At 41.4% G+C, this 20,699-nt stretch overlaps 3 protein-coding genes across 3 annotated transcripts; 1 reads left to right on the top strand and 2 right to left on the bottom strand.

Moving 5' to 3' along the window:
* Nucleotides 1-250: 250 nt before the first annotated feature.
* On the top strand, nt 251-756 carry LOC135717330 (small integral membrane protein 8). The gene is made up of 2 exons (XM_065239329.1): nt 251-454; nt 520-756. Exons 1-2 carry the CDS (start codon nt 329-331, stop codon nt 673-675), a joined length of 282 nt encoding a protein of 93 aa, XP_065095401.1. The 5' UTR covers nt 251-328; the 3' UTR covers nt 676-756.
* Nucleotides 757-7,046: 6,290 nt separating this feature from the next.
* On the bottom strand, nt 7,047-8,858 carry LOC135717452 (uncharacterized protein K02A2.6-like). The gene has a single exon (XM_065239542.1). The coding sequence runs from the start codon at nt 8,856-8,858 to the stop codon at nt 7,047-7,049; it is 1,812 nt and encodes a 603-aa protein (XP_065095614.1).
* Nucleotides 8,859-12,634: 3,776 nt separating this feature from the next.
* On the bottom strand, nt 12,635-15,593 carry eIF2A (eukaryotic translation initiation factor 2A). Its single transcript, XM_065239385.1, has 3 exons — nt 15,504-15,593; nt 14,626-15,278; nt 12,635-14,562 (listed from the first exon to the last, which is right to left on the bottom strand). Exons 1-3 carry the CDS (start codon nt 15,532-15,534, stop codon nt 13,339-13,341), a joined length of 1,908 nt encoding a protein of 635 aa, XP_065095457.1. The 5' UTR covers nt 15,535-15,593; the 3' UTR covers nt 12,635-13,338.
* Nucleotides 15,594-20,699: the final 5,106 nt, after the last annotated feature.

Here is a 20,699-nt window from a genome sequence, read left to right as displayed (position 1 = left end):
TGATTTCCTACGCAAGTGATCAATCTTTGATGTGAATTTCGCGAATAAACTCGAGAAGCATTGCTTATAGCAAAACTTTTCATATAAAATGGTAAAAGAAGTGTTAGTTTGTTTACTGAAATGAATTATCATTTCAGTAAACAAACTAACACTTCTTCCTTGTGTGTTACCTTTGTATAAGGTGCCGATTAAACGTCAAAAAGCTCTATGTATAGATTTGTTTTGATTTTTGTTTTCTTCATTATTTGTCTCGCTGAATTCGAATTATATGAATCAAGTGATTACTTAATCCATATCCTTAAAACTCTTCACTGTCACTAATATCGAGATGAGTGATGCAGCTCAGAAACCTCAAAAAACGCAGGCACCAGCAAAAGCACCAGGTGATGGTATTCGCTCGATGCGTTCCACCAATGTTTTTCGGGCAATCAATTTTGAGTTGTACGCTAAACCGGTAAGCTTGTTTGAACAAATACTGTTGGTATTTCAATATTATGATGTTATTTACTTTGGCTCAAGAATGCTGTGATAATGGGTTTAGGCCTTGTGGCAATAGGAATCACTTTCGGTTACATTGCATACATGCGCTCAAAATACGACGGACTTGGATACTATTCCGCTATCCAAGAGGACGGAAAGGAGGTGTTTGTAAAGAGGAAGTCCAAATGGGAGTAGACATACATGTATGCTACAGGTTTGTAAATAGCTATTTTTTCATGTTAATAAAATTAATGGAATAGGTCAAATTTTATTCATCTGATCCGAACCAAACCTTTAGAAAAACTCTTGAAATGCCATACGGTGTAGGGTCACCACTTTTTTTCTCCCAGAATTTTAACGCTTATTCGGCTGTGCAATGCATGAATTTGAATATTATGTTTTGGATGCGAACTAGCCCCACGATGAAAGCCTCGAGCAGTTCCACACCAAATGACGAATCGGAAAAACTCGACCTTCTCCGATTTGCATTGTTTTGTTGTGTCGCTAAATTTAGCTATTTTGAATGATGTATTTTTTTTTTCAATATGGCGTCTCTGTCATTTTTCAATAAATTGTAACATGACAACGTCCCTTCTAATCGAAATGACGTCTGAGACAAAGTCGTAGAGAAAAATAATGTCCTGGGAAAAATATACATGGGAATTGTTTTAAGTAATGTTGAGTAAATATTTCAATAAAGTTTCAAAAACCCATATATCTCAAAAAGTATATCTTCATAGATATTTTTTTAAAGCTCATATAAAATGCAAACCTATGGAATATTTAAAACTAAAATTGACAAAAATGTGTGAACAAGAATTTATGGTATATTTTTTGAACTTTTTACTAGTACACATTTAATCACGGTTTCCATGTTCGGTAATTTTTTTTTAACAGTTTTCGAACTGTAAGTCACAAAAATTACCGATCATTCAGATATTCTCAATAAAATTACTGATGGTCAGTAGCTATTGCGACAAACTACTGAACGGTAAAAGCAAGTACTGAATTTACAGTAATATAACAGCTTTGAATTAATAAAACTCAATAAAATAGAGTACCGAGTTTTCAGTATTCATTATTTTTTACTGAACAGTAATCAAACGAAATTCCAAAATTACTGATCACACCAGTAAATCAAATTACTTGTGCCATCTTCTTCCGTTCTACTTAGCTCAACTGACAACAGAAATATCCTCGTGAAAATAGCAAACCATTGTGAAAATCAATTAAATATCTGGAAGATTGTGCAGTTTCTGTACTTCTGCATCGACTTCCAGATGTTTCAGTTTGAAGTAAAACCATTCAATACAATTGCCTCATATAGAGCTCCAGACTTAGGCACGCAATCCATCACTCCGAGAGAGCCAAAATCCGGTCGAACCATCAGGCAGCGCTGACCGCTCAACCAGAACTAGTTCAGAATCACTGCTACTCCGCCACTAAACATGTTAACCTCCGTCGATCTTGTTTTCCGTGCAGGATCCTACCTATCGACCCATCAATTCATGAACCGGGAACCAACGGCTTTACTTCCCTTCCGAAGAAAGACGTGATCAGAGATATTATGCCTCAGAACATCCCGGCGGCGCCGACTGGGATTGAACCCAGGCCTGCTGAGGTGAGGGCTAATCATGCTTACCACTTCACCACCGGCACCGCTAATGTCTGACATGTCAGAGATGCTGCGATTACGGAGTTTTCATTGAAATCAAAAAGTACTGGGTTGATTACTGAAAACTCAGCTGTATGAAAACCCAGTAAAATTTTACCGACGCCGGTAATCTAAGCACGAAACAATATTTGAGACATTTTAAACTGTCATCTCAGGCATGACATTTGATAACGGCACAAAAGCATTTGTAAACAAATTGTCTAAGGCCCTTTACACGCGAACCAAAGTACGCCCATGCAAACCAATACCACTTTCGGAAAGGTGATAGTTGCCTCTATCCGATGATGTTGTTGGTTTGCGTGGGCGTACTTTGGTTAGCGTGTAAGTGTTCTAATGCCTTGTACATATAACATGTTATTACGGTTGTCAAATAATTGCAACACAGAAACCACCAGCAAGATAGCGCTATAACATGTTTAGTCTGAACGTACTATAAGGCCCTTACAGTTTGTTTACAAATGCTATTGTGCCGTTATCAAATTTTATGCCTGATCTATGCCAACATTAAATAAAAAAGCTTGTTAACAATAAGTTTAAAGATAAGTGTGCATGGTTTTAAATACTCCAAAAATTTGCATTTTTTGTTAGCTTTATTTCAAAGTATATCATTAATATTGAAGATAAACGTTTTTAAATATTTCAGTTTGTAACACCTTTATTATGTTTTACTCAACATTACTATAAAAGAAATACCGTGTATACTTTTTCTAGAAGGACCTTTCTTATCTATACAACCTTATGTCGATCAGAAATAAGGTTTTCGTGCTACAATTTATTTAAAAATGTCAATGTCGCCATTTTGAAAGAAATACAAGATCCAAAATGGCCGAAATTTTTGAAAAAATTGAATGATTGTCCATAAAATACAATTATACAAAGTTTCATACAAATTGGGGAAGGTGAAGTTAATTTTTTTTATCGTTTTATCCTGTTTGGCCTGGAACTAGTACCTAATATTGAAAACCTAATCTAACCTATATTATGTGACAAGCATACACAAAATTATTCAACTGACAGAACTTTGCTGGTTAATTATCTAAATTCTAAATCTGATCGACTACCTGTTAGAGCAGGAGTTCCTCAGGGTAGCAATCTTGGGCCTATATTGTATAACATTTTCACTTCGGAATCTTTGATCGCTGATGACACGGGCATTTCCGCTAAAGGAAGAAGTCTTCGTGTTATTTGCAGCAGACTGCAGAAAAGTTTAGATATTTTCTCTTCTTATTTACGAAAATGGAAGAGTTGGGAGAAACGCTTCCAAAACTCAACTTATAATATTTCCACATAAGCTTAGTAGTAGTCACATAGTCACTATGAACGGAGTTCCAATTTGTTGGTCAAGTCAAGTGAAATATATTGGATTAGTACTTGACCAAAAAATATCTCTTAAAGATCACATTGAGGGCATTCAAGCCAAATGTAACAAATATATAAAATGTTTGTATCCTCTTATAAACAGGAAATCTAAACTTATAATTAAAATATTTAAACAAGTTTTTAGACCGGCCATGCTTTACGCTGTGCCAATATGGTTTAATTGTTGCACTACCAGGAAAAAAGCACTTAAGAGGATTCAGAACAAAGTTCTGAAGATGATGTTGAAGTTGCCTCCCTGGTACAGTACTACCGAGGTACTTAGAATTTCGGATGTTGAGACTAAAGTCAAATGTCGAACAAAATAATTAATAATTTCAGGCAAAAATCGTTGCAATCCTCAATTTATACTTAGACAAGCTTTAGTTTTAGTTTTTAGTTTTAAGATTTAATTTATTATACTGACATGCAGGTTTAAAAAAAACCTGTTTGAATTACTGAATTGCCAAGGCAGGAACTTTTCGACACTGGATAACTGCCAACACCCCCCCCCCCCCCTCTCTAAACTGTCTACGTAGTTAATGAACAGCCCCTTAGTTGTGTTAGTGAATTGTTTTTTTTAGATCCGGATTCAATGTGGTAAGAGTGATGCGATCAGATCAGTATAAAAGTAGCAGACTGTTTTTATTTAAATCTAGACTAGCAAGGAAGGGACGGGCCAGGGATTGAACTCCTGGACCTTCTGCTCAGTAAACAGAAACGGTAACCACTTAGCAACCGAGTCTCATTGCACAATGAGGTAATTGATTAAGATTGCATGATTATTTAAAACATTAAAGTTTGATGTATAAAAACTTCATAAATAGAAATTTTGTTTAATAATTTATCATTAATCACTTAACGCTCAGTTTCAGAGGGTCATCAGCGATTTAATGAATCGTGAACGTTCGCTCAGAGTGAGGGGTTTGTTCTTAATTTATATTTTTCTATAAGCGGCGTTAATCGTTAAATGCGTAAACGATGATCCAGAATGAAGAGTTACGTCTGTTTGTCTGTGATGTAACGCTTACAAGGCGATGAGGGTCACTGTAATAGTCTGATTAAAACAGGTGGTTTCCTTCACATCAAACAATCTTTATTCCCCGCAAGGCACGATCATCTCACACTCTGTCTCTCGTGTGTCTGTCCTTTTTCTCCTTCGTTCCCTTCTCCCGTTCGCTCTCTGTCATTACTGATTCAATGTTAATCTACTATCCAAGGTATGTGGATAATGATAGAACAGTAGAACCCTACATCCCTACTTTTCCTTAAATTGAAACAAACAATATTATGTTCTTAATAAGTTACATAATCCTTCAGTCGACTGGATTCAACTCTAGCTCTCTTAGATACTACGGTTGAGCTGTCCTCATGGTGCAGTGTTTTCGGTTGACCCACTGATTCATCCTGACGGTCCAATGTATCTGACGATTCTTGTCGACGACAAGAACCACTCGTATTCTCATTCGGCTGACTCTCCTGCATCGATTTCCTTGGTAATGACTTCAGGTGAGCAGCGCTTCTTCGGAATTCCTTGCCAGATGACGACCTAATAGTGACATCTGTTCCCCGCTTTTTGATCACACTATATTCTTCAGGCGAGAAATTCGAATGCAGTTTGTTGTCCTTCTTCATCCGCTTCGCCAACACTTGATCTCCAACTTCTATAGTACTAAGTTTTGCTTTGCGGCGATTATCAGCGTATGCTCTACCCTTTTCCTTTTCTATTGCGTCTCGGTCCCTTATCTCTCCATCGTCATAAGTGTTGGTAGGAACTCTTGGCAACTTTGTTCGCATCCGGCGACCAAACATCAAATCCGCAGGTGGTTTCCCAGTAGTTGAATGGTTTGAAGAATGGTATACTAGCAGATATTGTCGCAGATCCTTTCGCCAATCTTGTCCCAACTCCTGGGCTATACGCAATCGTTTTAAAATGGAACGGTTCTGCCGTTCAACCTCTCCGTTCATCTGCGGCCAGTACGGAATAGTGCTATCCAGATGTACGCCATATTCATCACAGAATGCTTGAAACTCTTCAGAAGAAAACTGAGGGCCATTATCTGCACGAAGTAACTCTGGAACTCCATACCGCGAAAAAATGATTAAAAGTTCTTTAATAGTTGATGCTGTTGTTATTTCATCCATTTCTACGACTTCCATAAATCTGCTATAGTAATCAATACACACTAGCAAATTTTCGCCATTCGGAAGTGGACCTAGAAAGTCTACCGCGATTTGTTCCCAAGGCCGTGATGGGAGTCCCTTTCTGATCATTGGCTCTGGTTGACTGGGAGCAGCAACTAAAATACAGCCACGACATTCCTTTACATACTTTTCGACGTTCTGGTCCATTTTGGGCCACCACACATTTGTACGCAAATGGCTCTTCATAATCCGTATACCCGGATGGCCCTCGTGTGCTATCTGCAACACTTGTTGCCGAAGAATCTCAGGAATTACAATTCGGTCTACTCTTAGTAACACGTCATCTAGGCGGCAAAGCTCAGTTGAAATCATTTTGAATGGCAGCGGCATGTCTTCTTCTGTCCCGGAATCAAGAGCTTCAATTATCTGTTGTATTTCTGCGTCTTCTCTACTAGCGCGCCCAATTTCTTCCCACTTCAAAGCCATTGTTGTTGCTGAAGAGGATACGATTTCTCTCACAGTCAACTCTTCCGCTTCATCAAATGGTTGAGGAATCAGTGTGGAAAGACGAGACAGAACATCAGCTATGTTAGATTGTCCTGAAATGTGAACAATCTTGTACTGGAAACATTGAAGCCTCAGTACCCATCGTTCGATACGAGCACACGGTCGAGATGTTGGTGCAAATAAGAAAGTCAATGCTTTACAGTCCGTCAGAAGGTTAAATTCACGACCGATCAAGTACACCTGAAACTTCTCAACGCTCCATACCAGTGCCAACGCCTCCTTTTCAGTTTGGCAATATCTTCTCTCGGTATCTGTGAGAGATTTAGATGAAAAACTGATCACCCTCGACAATCCTTGAGAATTTGTCTGAATTAGTACTGCTCCCAAAGCAAACGGACTCGCATCTGCCAAAACCGACGTTTTATCTTCCAGTTTGTAAAACCCGAGGCTTCCAGCATTCGCTATGCTGGCTTTGACTACACGAAATGCTGACTCCTCCGGTTCATCCCAGTGAAATTTCACTCCCTTCTGCGTTAACTTCCTCAAAGGCTCGTCCACCGTCGCTAAGTTAGGAATGAACTTTCCCATGTAATTAGCGAGTCCCAGGAAACTACGAACCTCGCTTTCGTTAGCCGGTTGACGGAAGGTTAACACAGCATTTCGTTTTTCATCAGATGGCCTTATGCCATCAGAATTAATTTTATATCCAAGAAAATCAAATTCCGTGACGCATATCTTGCATTTATCCCAATTAAGGACTACTCCTCGGTCTTTCATTTTTCTCAATACCTGTGATCATGAAAAAGAACCATTTCCGAATAAAAAAAAAGAAACAAAAAAAAAAGGAAAATAAAAAGGAAATCATTAAAACCCTCCTTGTTTATTAACCCACATCGTTACAAGATACCTCATTCAATCGTTTATCGTGTTCATCCAACGTCTTGCCTTCAACTCCTACATCGTCAAGGTACCAGTATGCACCCTCGCAATCCACCAGAATCTCGTCCATGGTACGCTGAAAAATTTCTGGCGCAGATACCAGACCGAACGGGAGGCGTTTGAACCGATAAAGGCCACGATGAGTGATAAAGACTGTGGCATCTCGAGATTCTTCCTCCAGTTCCAGCTGGAAGAAGGCGTCCTTCACATCGAGAACACTCCACACGTTTCCTTTCCCAATCTTAGTGAGCACATCGTCAATCACAGGCATCGGGTGACGATCGCGGATTACCGCTTGATTAACTCGTCTGAGATCCACACACAATCGAATTTGACCGTTGGCTTTGTTTGCTACTACAAGCGGAGAAACCCATGATACCGGTCCACGTTTTACTTCGATTATATCCCTTGCCAACAGCTCATCTAATTTTTCGTTTACAGCACTTTCAAGAGGAATCGGTACCCGTCGTAACGGCTGGTAAACAGGAGTCACAGTTGGGTCCATCTGAATGCGAACTTGGATACCAGCTATCTTGGAAAACGGCACCAGCTTCCAATCCTTGTTAACTTGATTAATCTCCAAGCCTATTTTGAGAATTCCAAGTTGCTTGGAGGTGGAATCCCCCAGCAGGTTTCTCTGTCCTTCTTCGGTCACAATAAATTCTGCCTCTGTTGAACGATTATCGATTTCCACTGAAGCTTCGAATGTCCCCACGATACGCAAAGGCTCATTACATCCATACGCTTTGAGAACTTTGTTGCTGCCTTTTGTACAATTTGACACGATTACTTGCTGTGCTTTAAGCATCTCCCATGTGTTCACTGTGATTAGATTTACTTCAGAGCCAGAATCAATAAACACTGCTGTCGAAATTCCTCCTATCTTACATTCGAAGGAATTTGTATCGTTGCCTGTATAGAAGGTGTAATACACCTTCTTTTCCGAATCGCCGGACGAAACCGGAAGTTCCGGTGTAGCATCGTTATCTTCTACCGAATGCACTTTTCTCGTATACTGCGTAACTTGAGAATCAGATGGCCTTTTCCGACAGACTTTCTCGAAGTGTCCTGATTTCTGGCATCTTCGGCAAGTTTTGCCTCTCGCAGGACAGGATGGAGTCTTTGACATGTGACCGTATTGACCACAGGCAAAGCAAATGATATCTGCCTCATTCCTTTCCAAAAATCTTCCTCCTGAAAATCGGCGCACAATCCTATCCTGCTTGCGTTCACTCCGCGTTTTCAATCCTGCACGGGGCTCTAACTTCTGGATTTTGAAGACCTCCGATTGACCACCTTCATTGCCACTTTTCAGCTCTTTTTCCTGCAAGCGAACGCTTTCTAATGATTCCCCGAGAGATTCGATTTCCCGCAAGGACTGATCCTTCTCCAAAATTTTCCTTCGCAGTTCCTGGGAATTACACCCTTCGACAATAACATCGACGAGCATAATTTCTTCAAGAACGTTTTTGACTTCCTTTGCATACTTCTCAAAACCGCAATCTGACAACTGTTGACGTAAACGTAGCAAAAAGTGTGAAAATCTTTCATTCGATCCCTGTTTCATGTTGCGTAATTTATGCCTCTCTAGCACATCCTGATTGCGAGGTTTGAAGTACAAATCCAACCGTTCAACGGCTATGTCATAAAAAGGCTTCTCCAACAGCACTAATGGAAAATCTTCAGTCCCATCCAGGCTTCTAAAAACTTTCTGCAGTTGTGGACCACCCAAGTGCAACATCTTGGAGCGCTTCATCTTTTGATCCGTTATTTGATACGAATCAAAGTAGCACTCCAGAGCACCTTTCCACTCTTGCCATTCTTTTGCAAGTCGTGCACTTTCTATCTGCTCACATTTAAACATAGGTATCGGACGACTTTCATCCATCTGAAACCATAATCAAAATAAAATGCACTGGTTACCATTTTATCACCTTTTTTTTTTTTTTTTTTTACGGCTGTTGTGGGTAATTCAACCTTTAATTAATAATTTCAATAATCGAAAATAAGAACAACAAAAAAAAACCTCTACTGTGATTTGTCAATATACTCATGTCATACTACTCATACTACATGTCAACCTTGCCGGTTTGCGTTGGAAAGATCACCAGACACCCTGTCTGAAGTCGTTCACCTTGGCCCCCTAGCGCTAGGCAACATCTGTCGGGCACCCTGCCTCGGATACATCATACTGAATTTCATCAGACACCCTGTCTGCAGGCATACACCTAGGCCTCCCTAGCACTATGCACATCCACCGGGCACCCTGCCTCGGATACATCATACAGAATTCCACCAGACACCCTGTCTGTGATCATCGACCTAGGCCCCCCAGCACTAGGCAACATCCACCGGGCACCCTGCCTCGGATACATCATACAGGAATTCCACCAGACACCCTGTCTGTGATCATCCGCCTAGGCCCCCTAGCATTAGGTAACATCCTGCCTCGATACCGTCATACAGGCCTCTCGCACTGGGCAATTAAAACACCATCACACGTCGTCCACATCACGTCACTTTTCATATTTCCTGCTACTTGACCGCTACGATTTAACTTTTTTTTTTTAAAGATTCGCACAGTAAACAAAAACCCAAATAACTGCTTTTACTCCTGCTCTTGAACTCCTTCGCATCACCAGAATGAGGAAAATATTCCGGAATACAAGGTTATTTATTTCACAGCAACAAAATATGCAGCTCTTCTACATGTCTATATGTTTTATTATTATCCACATCCTTCATGACAGTCACAAAACGAATCCTGTGCAACATAACCAACATTCTCTATGAATGAGTGATTTTTTTCATTGTGGTATCGGTCTTCTTGTTTTCAATAAAAAAAAAATCGTCAGCCATCTTGCTGTATTTCTACCGCCGGGGGCTTGGGCTTCACCCCCGCTGATTTTTCTCTGAATCTCGTTTTCGCTGAAATTTAATTAGCAAATAAATTAGTTCATATTATTTACCTCAAGTAATGACTCGTCACTCCAATCTCGTCGCCAGGTGTAATAGTCTGATTAAAACAGGTGGTTTCCTTCACATCAAACAATCTTTATTCCCCGCAAGGCACGATCATCTCACACTCTGTCTCTCGTGTGTCTGTCCTTTTTCTCCTTCGTTCCCTTCTCCCGTTCGCTCTCTGTCATTACTGATTCAATGTTAATCTACTATCCAAGGTATGTGGATAATGATAGAACAGTAGAACCCTACAGTCACCTTAATCGGTACGATTTTTTTTTTAATTCTTTATTAAGGAGATTTTTAGCCTATGGCTAGTTCATCTCCGATCGGTACGAATTGTTACATAGGACAGGGGGAGTAAAGCTTTCCGTTACGTAATAAGAGAAAATAAAATGAAAATAACGATGTTTTGCATTAATTTATGTAAAGTTTGAAAATACAAGAAAAAAATAATGTGTTTTAATTTTCTATCTTGAATTTCTTTAAATTTCGTTAAACTTTGGAAAATCAGGTACCATGTGGTGCCCGCTCACCGCTCACTTTTGTAAGTCTCAGTCACCTCGGTCACCTCAGTAAGGAGCACCGACGTTTACCGATTGCAATGACGCGGGGCAAGGAATAATGGCACGTGACACACAGAAAAATAAAGTCCACAACCCTAATAAAAAATAACCATAAACGAACGATAACCCAAATCATTGAACTATTCCACAAATGGTTTGGATGATACCCAGAACACGTCGTTAAGCAAATTAACCATACAATTTTTATTAGGAAAGCACTTCGCTACTCAAGTTTAAAGATTTATTTCACTTTCCTGACAACTTTTATTCTCCCTCTTTTGTTTCTTAAAATTTCTATCTCCTCACACTTTTCACTGTTTCCACTATTAATTTATGTTTTCACGTTGGTTTGCTATTCAAATTAAATTTAAAAAATTAAATTTAGCTAGCTTGCTTGCTTGATCAACCGTTTTTGCTGGTGGTCTTACGATCAGTCATTATTAATTTGAAAGTTGAATTAGTCATTGGGACACTGCTCCAGGTGGCTCCAGGCTGTCGGCCAGTGACCCAGACACGACCAGTCGTGTAAATTGAAATAGCCCTCCACCTGGGATCGAAAAAGCAGTGTACTTTCTAGAGTTCGGGCTCAAAGGAATCTGAAGAAAGGCTTGTGATGGTCGTCAGATATTTGACCGGACCCAAATGACTCAAAATTATGTTCTGGTGCGGTAATCGGTCCTCTCATTCAATTTTCTGGCGTCTCAGTCTCACCTCTTGACTGTCCCTCTTTGCAACAGGCACTACTGGTAGAGCCCAATCTGAGTTAGATTGCTCAACGATCGCATGACGAATCATATCGTCCAGCACTCCTGCTATATCACTGGACTACATGGATACGGATTCTTTTTAACCGGATCTGCTTCCCTAAATTCGGTGCTCTGAAATTTCCAGGTTCTGGGACTAAAAACTCCTTTTTCACGTTTTCCAGTTGTATCTTCTGTTCCTCAGTTAGCTCATCCTCGACTTCGACTTCCCTGCTAAAACCATCATCTAAGATCTCAACTGTATCATCTCGAATAGTTGGTCTAATCCCAAATTTTAGCCAAAAATCGTAGCCTAGCACACACATACAGTTTAGTTTCGGAGCGATTAGTACAGGCAGAATTTTTGTAGTGCCATTGAAAAAACTCTCTTCTCACACTTTTCGCTGTTTCCCTTTCCACTATTAATTTATGTTTTCACGTTGGTTCGCTATTCAAATTAAATTTAGCTAGCTTGCTTGCTTGATCAACCGTTTTCGCTGGTGGTCTTACGATCAGTCATTATTAATTTGAAAGTTGAGTGAGTCATTGGGTCACTGCTCCAGGCTGTCGGTTAGTGACCCGGGCCATTTGTCGTTCATCGCCAGTTTGTCGTGCCCGTTATCCTCCATTCAAAATGGCCAAATCTATCGCCACCCTTCATGGCCTCCCAACAGGCAGGTGTTCGTCCAACTGGTGACAACTATCGGTGGGGTGGATTGTTTCGTTCTACGGTACAACACTCACGAACACTACCTGCCATTATTTTTCTACAATTTATCGGAACACCACGATAATCTAAAAAACTCCTCGAAACAAAGACGCTATCACTTACACTTTAAAGCAAAATCAAGTTCACATAGTTAGTAAAATTACTTTTCATAAATATATTGAGCATATTTTTGCACTAGCTTACAGATCATATCAATCATAAGATTGTGGATAAAATATAAAACATCCAAAACAATAATGTTAAAATTGATTTCGATACATATTAGTGCATGTAAACAGGGGTCCCATTCACCGCTCTTTTTACGAGATGAACGAGTTAAAAATCCCGCTAATAAAGCTTTAAAAAAAACATTCATCATAGTGGAAATATTTACTTTATGAATCATCGATCTTTTCTGACCATTTAACGCATTATATGGTGTTGTTGTATGGTTCGAACGAATACAAGAATATGGGTGGTAGCCATGACCAATCTTTACATCTACCTTAATTGCGGTTTTTTTTTCTTTTTTTGAAAGCGATAACACATTGACTTCCTTGTTTCCAACTCGAATGATTTTATTGGTCAAAATTGTAGTTATGTTGCTGATGGTATTATCAATTATGATTTATGTTCTCATATATTTAAGCAGGTCTTCCAAGTCTTTCCTTTTCGTTTATTTTTCATCAACCTGAAACTGATTCTTTTTGTGTACTATGCAATAATAGAACGCATTTGGTAACCAATAAATAAATCTAAAAGGCAACCGTTTCTAAGCAGAAAAGCAACATAATTCAGCAGTTCACACTAGCACTATGCAAAACTTTTCGATGCCATTTTCATCATTGTTTAGAAACATACTCTCTTCCCGTCAGATTTTAGCAATGTTAGATCAAGTTTTCTTCATTCGATCACAAATATATACAAACAGTATTCAAATCTATGCGGCTTGTCATAATTTCCACAAATATTGTTTTAATCTGTCCTGTGAAAGGTACTGTGAAATTTATGATTTCTTGAACAATAAAAAAAATAAGTGAAAACTAGCCTAAACTGCATAGAAATGAAGTTTATTTGTAATCGATTGGTTTTAACGGAGTTGGTTGGAATCTGAGTTTTTTGTTTACTTTGATTAAGGTGGTATCAGGAAAGTATAGCTGAAGTTTGGGGTGTTTTGAAAAATTCAATGGTTCTTGAATCTTAAAAGAATGTTGATGCAGCTATGCAAGGAGAAAAGAAGAAAATAAGGAAGGATGTTTACGATGTTTTCAAAGCTTTCAATTCCTGTAGAAGATCGGTTTCTGAATTCATCTTGATAATTTGTGTTTGTTCAAGTTTCTCGCCTCGTTCATTTTTCTCCTTCAATAGTTTGATGTCCTTTAGTTTTTTGTTAATCGTTTTAATCTTTTTGTCTTTTTCTGGATCTCCGCTTCCTTTCTGAACCTGTTTTGGTGTAGCTTGCGAAGATATGGTTTCTTCCTGGACCATTGAATTCAGATTCGGATTCGGAACTGTTTTTGGACGACTTTTCTTCTCCAGATTTCCGCCAGCCGTACTGTTTGCTCCAGCAGATACGACACGGTTGTTCTGTTGTCCATTAGTTGTTCTGATATTGTTACCTTGGCTGACAGCTCCATCGTTGGGTTTGGGTTTATTCTTATTTTTCTGTTTCTTGTCCTTGGCCTGTTGTACAGAGGAGCGGTAACCAGGTGGAAGACCCGGAATAGGCGCTCGTGCAGTTGCAGCAGCCGTAGCCGTTTCCCCACTGCCAGCGCTCAGACTATTACGCATTCCTGGTGGCACATACTTTTGCTTACTAGCTTGAGGTGTTTTGGATGCAATGCCTTCAATCTTTTCGTTTGATACTTTGTTTTCCTTTAATGTTCCTGGAGCATATTTTTGCCAGATAATTTCTAGCAGTTCCTGCTTCTCAGGCCAATGCGTTTCATGCAACAAAGCGCCAGTGTGGTGCCAGATTTTGAAACCATTAGACATTCGTAGTCTTGGAGCAGTCGTCGCCGTTAAGAATACGTCTCCAACTGGATTCCATTCAAGTAACGTTGTATCAGGAGCTTTGAGCTCAGTAATCTGCTTCTTTTGGTTTAGATCCCAGACTTCAATATAGCCCGGTAAGTTTCCAAAACCACCAAACACCAACAGATTGCCAAATTCATTGTAATAGATGGAGTTTCGATTTCCGGTTCCAAAATCGAAAACGACGTCGCATTTCAAGTTGAACAACGTCGCTTTCGCCGGCATGAAGCCATATACAACGCAGAATTCAGTTGAACGTGGGCTCCATGCAACGGCATGTAACGATCCTTCGGTATTGAGCTGAACGGCAAACGAGTCTCCTTTGACAGTCATGAAATGTAGCGCTTGTTTTCCGTAGTAAGATACACCAGTTTGATCGACATCTGTACTAGTAAGCAATAATACTCCGGTACCTTTTTGATTCCACAGCATTTCAACCTTATCAGCCTAGAAATATGAAACATACGTAACATTCACAGTATAGGTATATTTTGTATGCTAAAAACTAACCTGAAAAAAGCTTTTAGATGCAACTGGTTGATTTGCTTCCAGATTTGGATAGCGGAAAAGACGACACATTGACGGTGCTCCTTTTGTACCCGGTACGTAGAATGCTACATACGGTGGGCTTGGACCAGGAGACACCGAAACTCCTCCATTCCTTGCTCCTCCAAGACGTTTGGTAGGCTTCGTAGGAAAATCGTCATCTGGTTTTACCTCATAGAACAACACCTCACCACCGACCATCAAAGCAGCAAGACTCTCGTCCGCTGCCCAATGCATCTCCCAATCAGCATGACGCTTTTGGATTGTTGAAAACACTTCTCGTCCGCTGGCCACATCGTATAGGAATAAATTCGGCTTCTCTTTAACCTCGTCCTTTGAGTTTTCTGTGTAGATTTCCCACGTCATCAAATAGGTGCTTCGGGGTGAGAATTTGAGGCAGAAAGCTTTTGGCCGCGGGAGTTTGTGCAAAACTTTCCAGTTGGTAGCCGTACAGATCTGAACCGTGGTGCCGTTGGCCCATGCTAGAAATCGACCATTAGGACTATAAACAATAGCACGACATAATTTGCTCTCATCCCGAGCAAATCCGGTGTCCGGAACATACGGAGCCTTGAATCCCTCCGACTTCCATACCTCAACTCCGGTAGATGAGCGAACTACAAAAAGGAATAGGGAAAAAAAACATTATAAACAATCCGGTTTCCCTCATGAGGTAAAAGAATAATGACGTCAACACGCTCCGTAAATGTAGAGCTGGTCGTAATAAAACATAAAAAATACACTTCAGAAATACTATCTACCTATTCAAACCTGTGTCGGTTTGCTGCACAAGATTTATTTTTCAATATAAAATTAATATCAAATCCATACATAATACTTACTAGCCAAAGTAGGAGATATTCCGTTTGCCATTGTTCACAGTGCTCCTAAAGTACGATTTCAACTTTTCAACTAACCTCACTAAACGTCATGCACGTACCCAAAGTCAAAATAGTCTGCCAAGTTGAAGACTAAAATCTCACTGCCCAAATAAGCCTAACTCTCTTAATCACTCAATACGCCACCTTTGAATCGATAGTGAAAACTGCGCCTGCGCCACCTACATTTCGAAGAGATGATGACGAATGAAGAGATCACTGAAACAAAGATAATAGCACAGACAAACAGACATAACTCTGGCAAGTTGTTCATAGAACAAGCATTTAACGGACAATTTAAAAGAATCGTAGTTGGTAGTACCACCACCTGTTGCGCGCCTAGTCAATTCCCTTGCGTTTGACGTTTACACACTACCGCCATCTGTTCAACGTAGTACCCACCACAGTGTACTCCACAGATGGCGGTAATGTTTTAGCGACGATGTTTTACAGTGAGAAATATTCAACGAGTTATGTCTGTTTGTCTGTGATAATAGTTAGGAATACTATTTTGCAGAAAACACTTATTTTCAGTATAACTACGCTTAATACCGTTAAATATACCATGATTTCAGTATAGTTGACTATAAATATAATCAAATTAACTACCATTCTGTCAAAACTACTATGCTTACTCAAACGGTATAGTAGTTTCGATGGAAAAATTAGTCAAATTAAATGAATTTCGTTTCTGCACAAATCTATAGGTGGGAGTATTTAATTTAAACCATCAATATAGTATTTTTGCCAATGGATTTTGTTTCTGTGATGGATGGTTGCAAAATTCCAAATATATTATCAAATATGTATAGGCCTTTTTAATTGGAAGATTTCCGTAAAAGCTCAACGCAGATGTCGCCACTGCATGATGATGATAATGTTGACTTACTTAAGTGTCCTGAGCGCCATCCCTGGCGCAAAGGGCCAACGTGAAAGATCTCCATCCTGGGCGATTGTTTGCTTTCGCCTTGACCTGGGCCCAGGTCAAATTCCGGTCGACTTGCTTAATGTCCTTGTTTAGGCTTCGCCGCCATGAGCCCCTGGGTCTGCCTCTGCTGCGATGTCCGGCTGGATTCCAATCCAGCGCTTGTTTGCAGATTTCATTTCCGCTCTTCCGTAGAGTGTGGCCAACCCACCTCCACTTACGTTCCCGAATTTCTGTCGATATCGGCTTCTGGTGACACCGTCGATGGAGCTCGGCATTCGAAATCCAGTTGTGAGGCCACCAAGCACGAATTATATACCGCAGGCATCGGTTGATGAACACCTGCAGCTTCTGTGTGATCTCCGCTGATACGCACCATGTTTCGCTAGCGTACAGCAGTACAGATTTCACGTTAGAGTTGAAAATTCGGATCTTCGTGCGGAGACTAATCTGATTTGACTTCCAGATGTTTCGTAAACTCGCAAAAGCAGCCCTTGCCTTCTTGATCCGTGCACCTATGTCACTCTTGGTTCCACCGTCCGACGCTATCTGGCTGCCAAGATATTGGAAACTTTCAACCTTCTCCACTTCCTGACCAGCTACCGTAAAATTGGATGGATTTCCCGTGTTGATATCCAACGATTTAGTCTTGCTGACGTTGATGTTGAGACCTGCCGCTGAGGAGCGTTCGGCGAGATCGTCGAGCTTACTCTGCATGTCAGAACGCCGTTGTGATACTAAAGCAACGTCATCCGCCAAATCTAGGTCGTTTAGATGCTCCATTGTAATAGGCTGCCAGAGCAACCCACGGTTCGGCACACGGTCGATCGCACCAACCATTATCTCGTCGATTACGATGAGGAACAGTAGCGGTGATAGAATACATCCTTGCCTCACTCCAGCGACTACCCGAATAGGGTCAGATAGGGCTCCGTTGTGCAGCACCCTGCACGTGAAAGCCTCATACTGAGCTTCGATGAGGTTGACGATTTTATCCGGAACTCCCTTGGGCCTTAGGGCGCCCCACAGGTTTTCGTGGTTGAGTCGGTCGAAAGCTTTTTCGTAGTCAATGAAAACCAAGTAAAGGGACTCTTGGAATTCGTTGACCTGCTCCAAGATTATGCGGAGCGAGACAATATGGTCCACACAGGATCTTCCAGCACGGAATCCCACCTGCTGCCGTCGGAGAGTCGCGTCGATATTCTCCTGTATCCGGTTGAGGATAACTTTGCATAGAACTTTGAGAACACAACACAGTAACATAATGCCACGCCAGTTATCGCATACAGTTGGGTCCCCCTTCTTTGGGACCTTCACTAAGACGCCCTGCATCCAGTCAGCCGGAAAAGTCGCGGTGTCCCAGATATTGCAGAATAGTTGATGCAACATTTGTGCAGATAGCATGGGGTCAGCTTTGAGCATCTCTGCTGATATGCGATCGACCCCGGGAGCCTTGTTGGATTTCATGGTTCGGATAGCAGCTTCGATCTCCGGTAGGGATGGCGCCTCAGAATTGACGCGAGTGATGCGTCGCACTCTTGGCGGTTCATGCCGAGATGTTGATGGCTGGTTGACCGACGAAACTTGTAGAAGCTGTTCGAAGTGTTCAAACCAGCGTTTCAGCTGATCAGTGGGGTCGGTGAGCAACTGACCAGTCGCGTCCTTCACTGGCATCCTAGGATTCATCCTTGCTCCACTCAGGCGTCGTGAGATATCGTAGAGGAGACGGATATCGCCTGTTGCTGCGGCTTTCTCACCTTCATCGGCTAGGGAGTCCACCCACGCTCGCTTATCCCGCCTACACGAGCGCTTCACTTCCTTCTCGAGAGCCGAATACAGTTGGCGGGCCTGGTTCTTCGCTCCTCTGGTTCTCGCCCGCTCTATCGCGGCTTTTGCATTTCTCCGCTCCTCTATCTTCCTCCAGGTGTCATCCGTGATCCACTCCTTTCTCTGAGCGCGCAGCTCGCCCAGGTTGTTTTCACTCGTTTCAGTAAAGGCATCCTTGATCGCCGTCCATTGCTCTTCTACGCTGCCACCATCAGGAATATCCGCAGCTCTGGTCTCCAGTTCCTCGACGAATGACCTTTTTACTGCTGGATCTTCCAATCGGCGTGTGTTGAATCGCCGTCCGAGCCGCTCCTCCCGCCGCTGGACCCGCGCGATACGAAGGCGGATCTCTCCAACGAGGAGATGGTGGTCAGACGCGATGTCGGCACTGCGTTTGTTCCGAACGTCAAGAAGGCTCCTTCTCCATTTTCGGCTGATGCAGATGTGGTCGATTTGATTTTCGGTATGTCCATCACGGGAAACCCACGTGACTTTGTGCACTGGTCGATGGGGGAAGAGCGAACCCCCGATCACCATGTCGTTATTGCCACAAAACTCTGCCAACAGCTCACCGTTTTCGCTCATTTCGCCAAGACCATGGCGCCCCATGACACGCTCATAATCCGTGTTGTCGGAGCCGATCTTCGCATTGAAGTCGCCGATGTAGATCTTGATGTCACCTCTCGGAATTTTATCCACGACTGCATTCAGTTGACTGTAAAAGTTCTCTTTGTCCTGTAACTCGGCAGCATCGGTTGGCGCATAACATTGGATTATGGTTAGGTTACGAACCCGCGTTCTGAATCTGGCAACGATTATCCTCTCATTGATAGGTTCCCACTTGATGAGCGCCGCATTTGCTTGGGCGCTAAGCAGGAAACCAACTCCACGGTGGCGGGGAGCGTTTTCACCTCGAATACCAGAATAGAGTAGTACCTGTCCCGACGGCAGCTTGTGTTCTCCAAAGTTTGGCCAACGGACTTCGCTTAGTCCCAGGATTTCGAGCTTCATGCGTCGAGCCTCGCCGGCGAGTTGTGCCAGCTTCCCCTGTTGGGCTAGCGTTAGTACATTCCATGTTCCAATTCTTGTCCGTTGTTTTGCGCTAAAAGTCGTTGCCGTAATATCAGTCCGTGATCTTTCTCTATTGGTTTCTGTAACAGTTGTAAAGTTTCGGGGACAGTAGGTAGTTAGCCTAAGGTCTCCTATCCGCCGTGATGGGGCTGCCATCTTGGGTATAGCTTTCGGGGATAAGCATTTCTTGTTTCAGCCGCTGGATGCCAGGCAGACGCTGTTTGAGCCGCACCTCCATGGTGGACAGACGCTCAGTTATTGTGTAGATGGGGCTGCCATCTTAGATTTAGCTGACACAATACAGCATTTCTTATTCAGCCGCTGGATGCCAGTCAGACGCTGTTTGAGCCGCACCTCCATGGTGAACAGACGCTCAGGCGTAATATGTTCAGATAATGTTGACAGACTGCATATAAAATTCGTGAAAATTAGCGTTAAATCATAATTTTCATCAAGCCTGTGTAAAATTCTTCCAATATAACATTCGAATTGAAGAAGAAAACGTTTTTACGATCAAACTGATGTGCATCTTTGACTTTTCCAGTTGAACTTCCATAAGATATATTCATTTCATTTCGCGGCTCCAACAATGCTGCATCGTAAATATGATGTAAACAGAAGTAAATTGCTCAATTACTCAAAATAAAGATGATTTGTCATCTTGCTATCACTTTGAAGACCATCTAGCACCATTTTATAGTATGGTGCGTGTTGAGTAAAGCAAGTTCCGTTGCGTTTTCCGTCGAAAATTGTGAGTATCAATATTTTTGCTAAGAAAAGGCCAAAATGAACATTTATTGAATATTGGCGTCCTATACAACCAATTCTCCATTACCACCAGCATGATACAACCTTTCCTAAGTAAATTCACTTAATTTCCACTTTCATCCTACTGGAAATGCACATATTCACCATTTTCCGAAAAATGCAGCTGCGCAGGAGGTAACCTCTCCCTGTGGGTGCAAACTTGTTATGCATAATTCGCCATGATAACATCTCCGATTCATACCGAAATAATAACAAATAGTTTTCAAAAACGTTTTCTTACACGATTCAAGCAAAATTTTCCACGGGAAATTATTAGTTTTTCTTTATGGACCGATTTGCCCTAAAAAGCGTCTGTTTTACTTGGAAAAATTGGAAACTATCCTCTTTCTAGTAGTTCTCACTTCGAAATGTAGGAGGCGAAAGCTTGGAATAGTTTCACTGCAAGACGCCAATTAAGTGAATTTACTTAGGAAAGGTTGTATCATGCTGGTGGTAATAGAGAATTGGTTGTATAGGACGCCAATATTCAATAAATGTTCATTTTGGCCTTTTTTAAGCAAACATATTGA

This window comes from Ochlerotatus camptorhynchus, unplaced genomic scaffold, assembly GCF_037179485.1.
Source record: "Ochlerotatus camptorhynchus isolate MF236.1 unplaced genomic scaffold, CSIRO-AGI_Acam_v1.1 ptg000055l, whole genome shotgun sequence".
Classification (NCBI taxonomy): domain Eukaryota; kingdom Metazoa; phylum Arthropoda; class Insecta; order Diptera; family Culicidae; genus Ochlerotatus; species Ochlerotatus camptorhynchus.
Note: the sequence above shows the minus strand (reverse complement) of the source record. Positions and strands in the feature narration are given on the sequence as shown.

Bases quoted from the DNA above. Each gene is read 5' to 3' on its own strand.
- LOC135717330 (XM_065239329.1), top strand. From the start codon at position 329: ATGAGTGATGCAGCTCAGAAACCTCAAAAAACGCAGGCACCAGCAAAA. The intron at 455-519 runs GTAAGCTTGTTT...CTTTGGCTCAAG, and splicing joins TTGAGTTGTACGCTAAACCG to AATGCTGTGATAATGGGTTT.
- LOC135717452 (XM_065239542.1), bottom strand. From the start codon at position 8,858: ATGAAGCGCTCCAAGATGTTGCACTTGGGTGGTCCACAACTGCAGAAA.
- eIF2A (XM_065239385.1), bottom strand. From the start codon at position 15,534: ATGGCAAACGGAATATCTCCTACTTTGGCTA. The intron at 15,279-15,503 runs GTAAGTATTATG...TCCTTTTTGTAG, and splicing joins AATATCTCCTACTTTGGCTA to TTCGCTCATCTACCGGAGTT. The intron at 14,563-14,625 runs GTTAGTTTTTAG...TCATATTTCTAG, and splicing joins CATCTAAAAGCTTTTTTCAG to GCTGATAAGGTTGAAATGCT.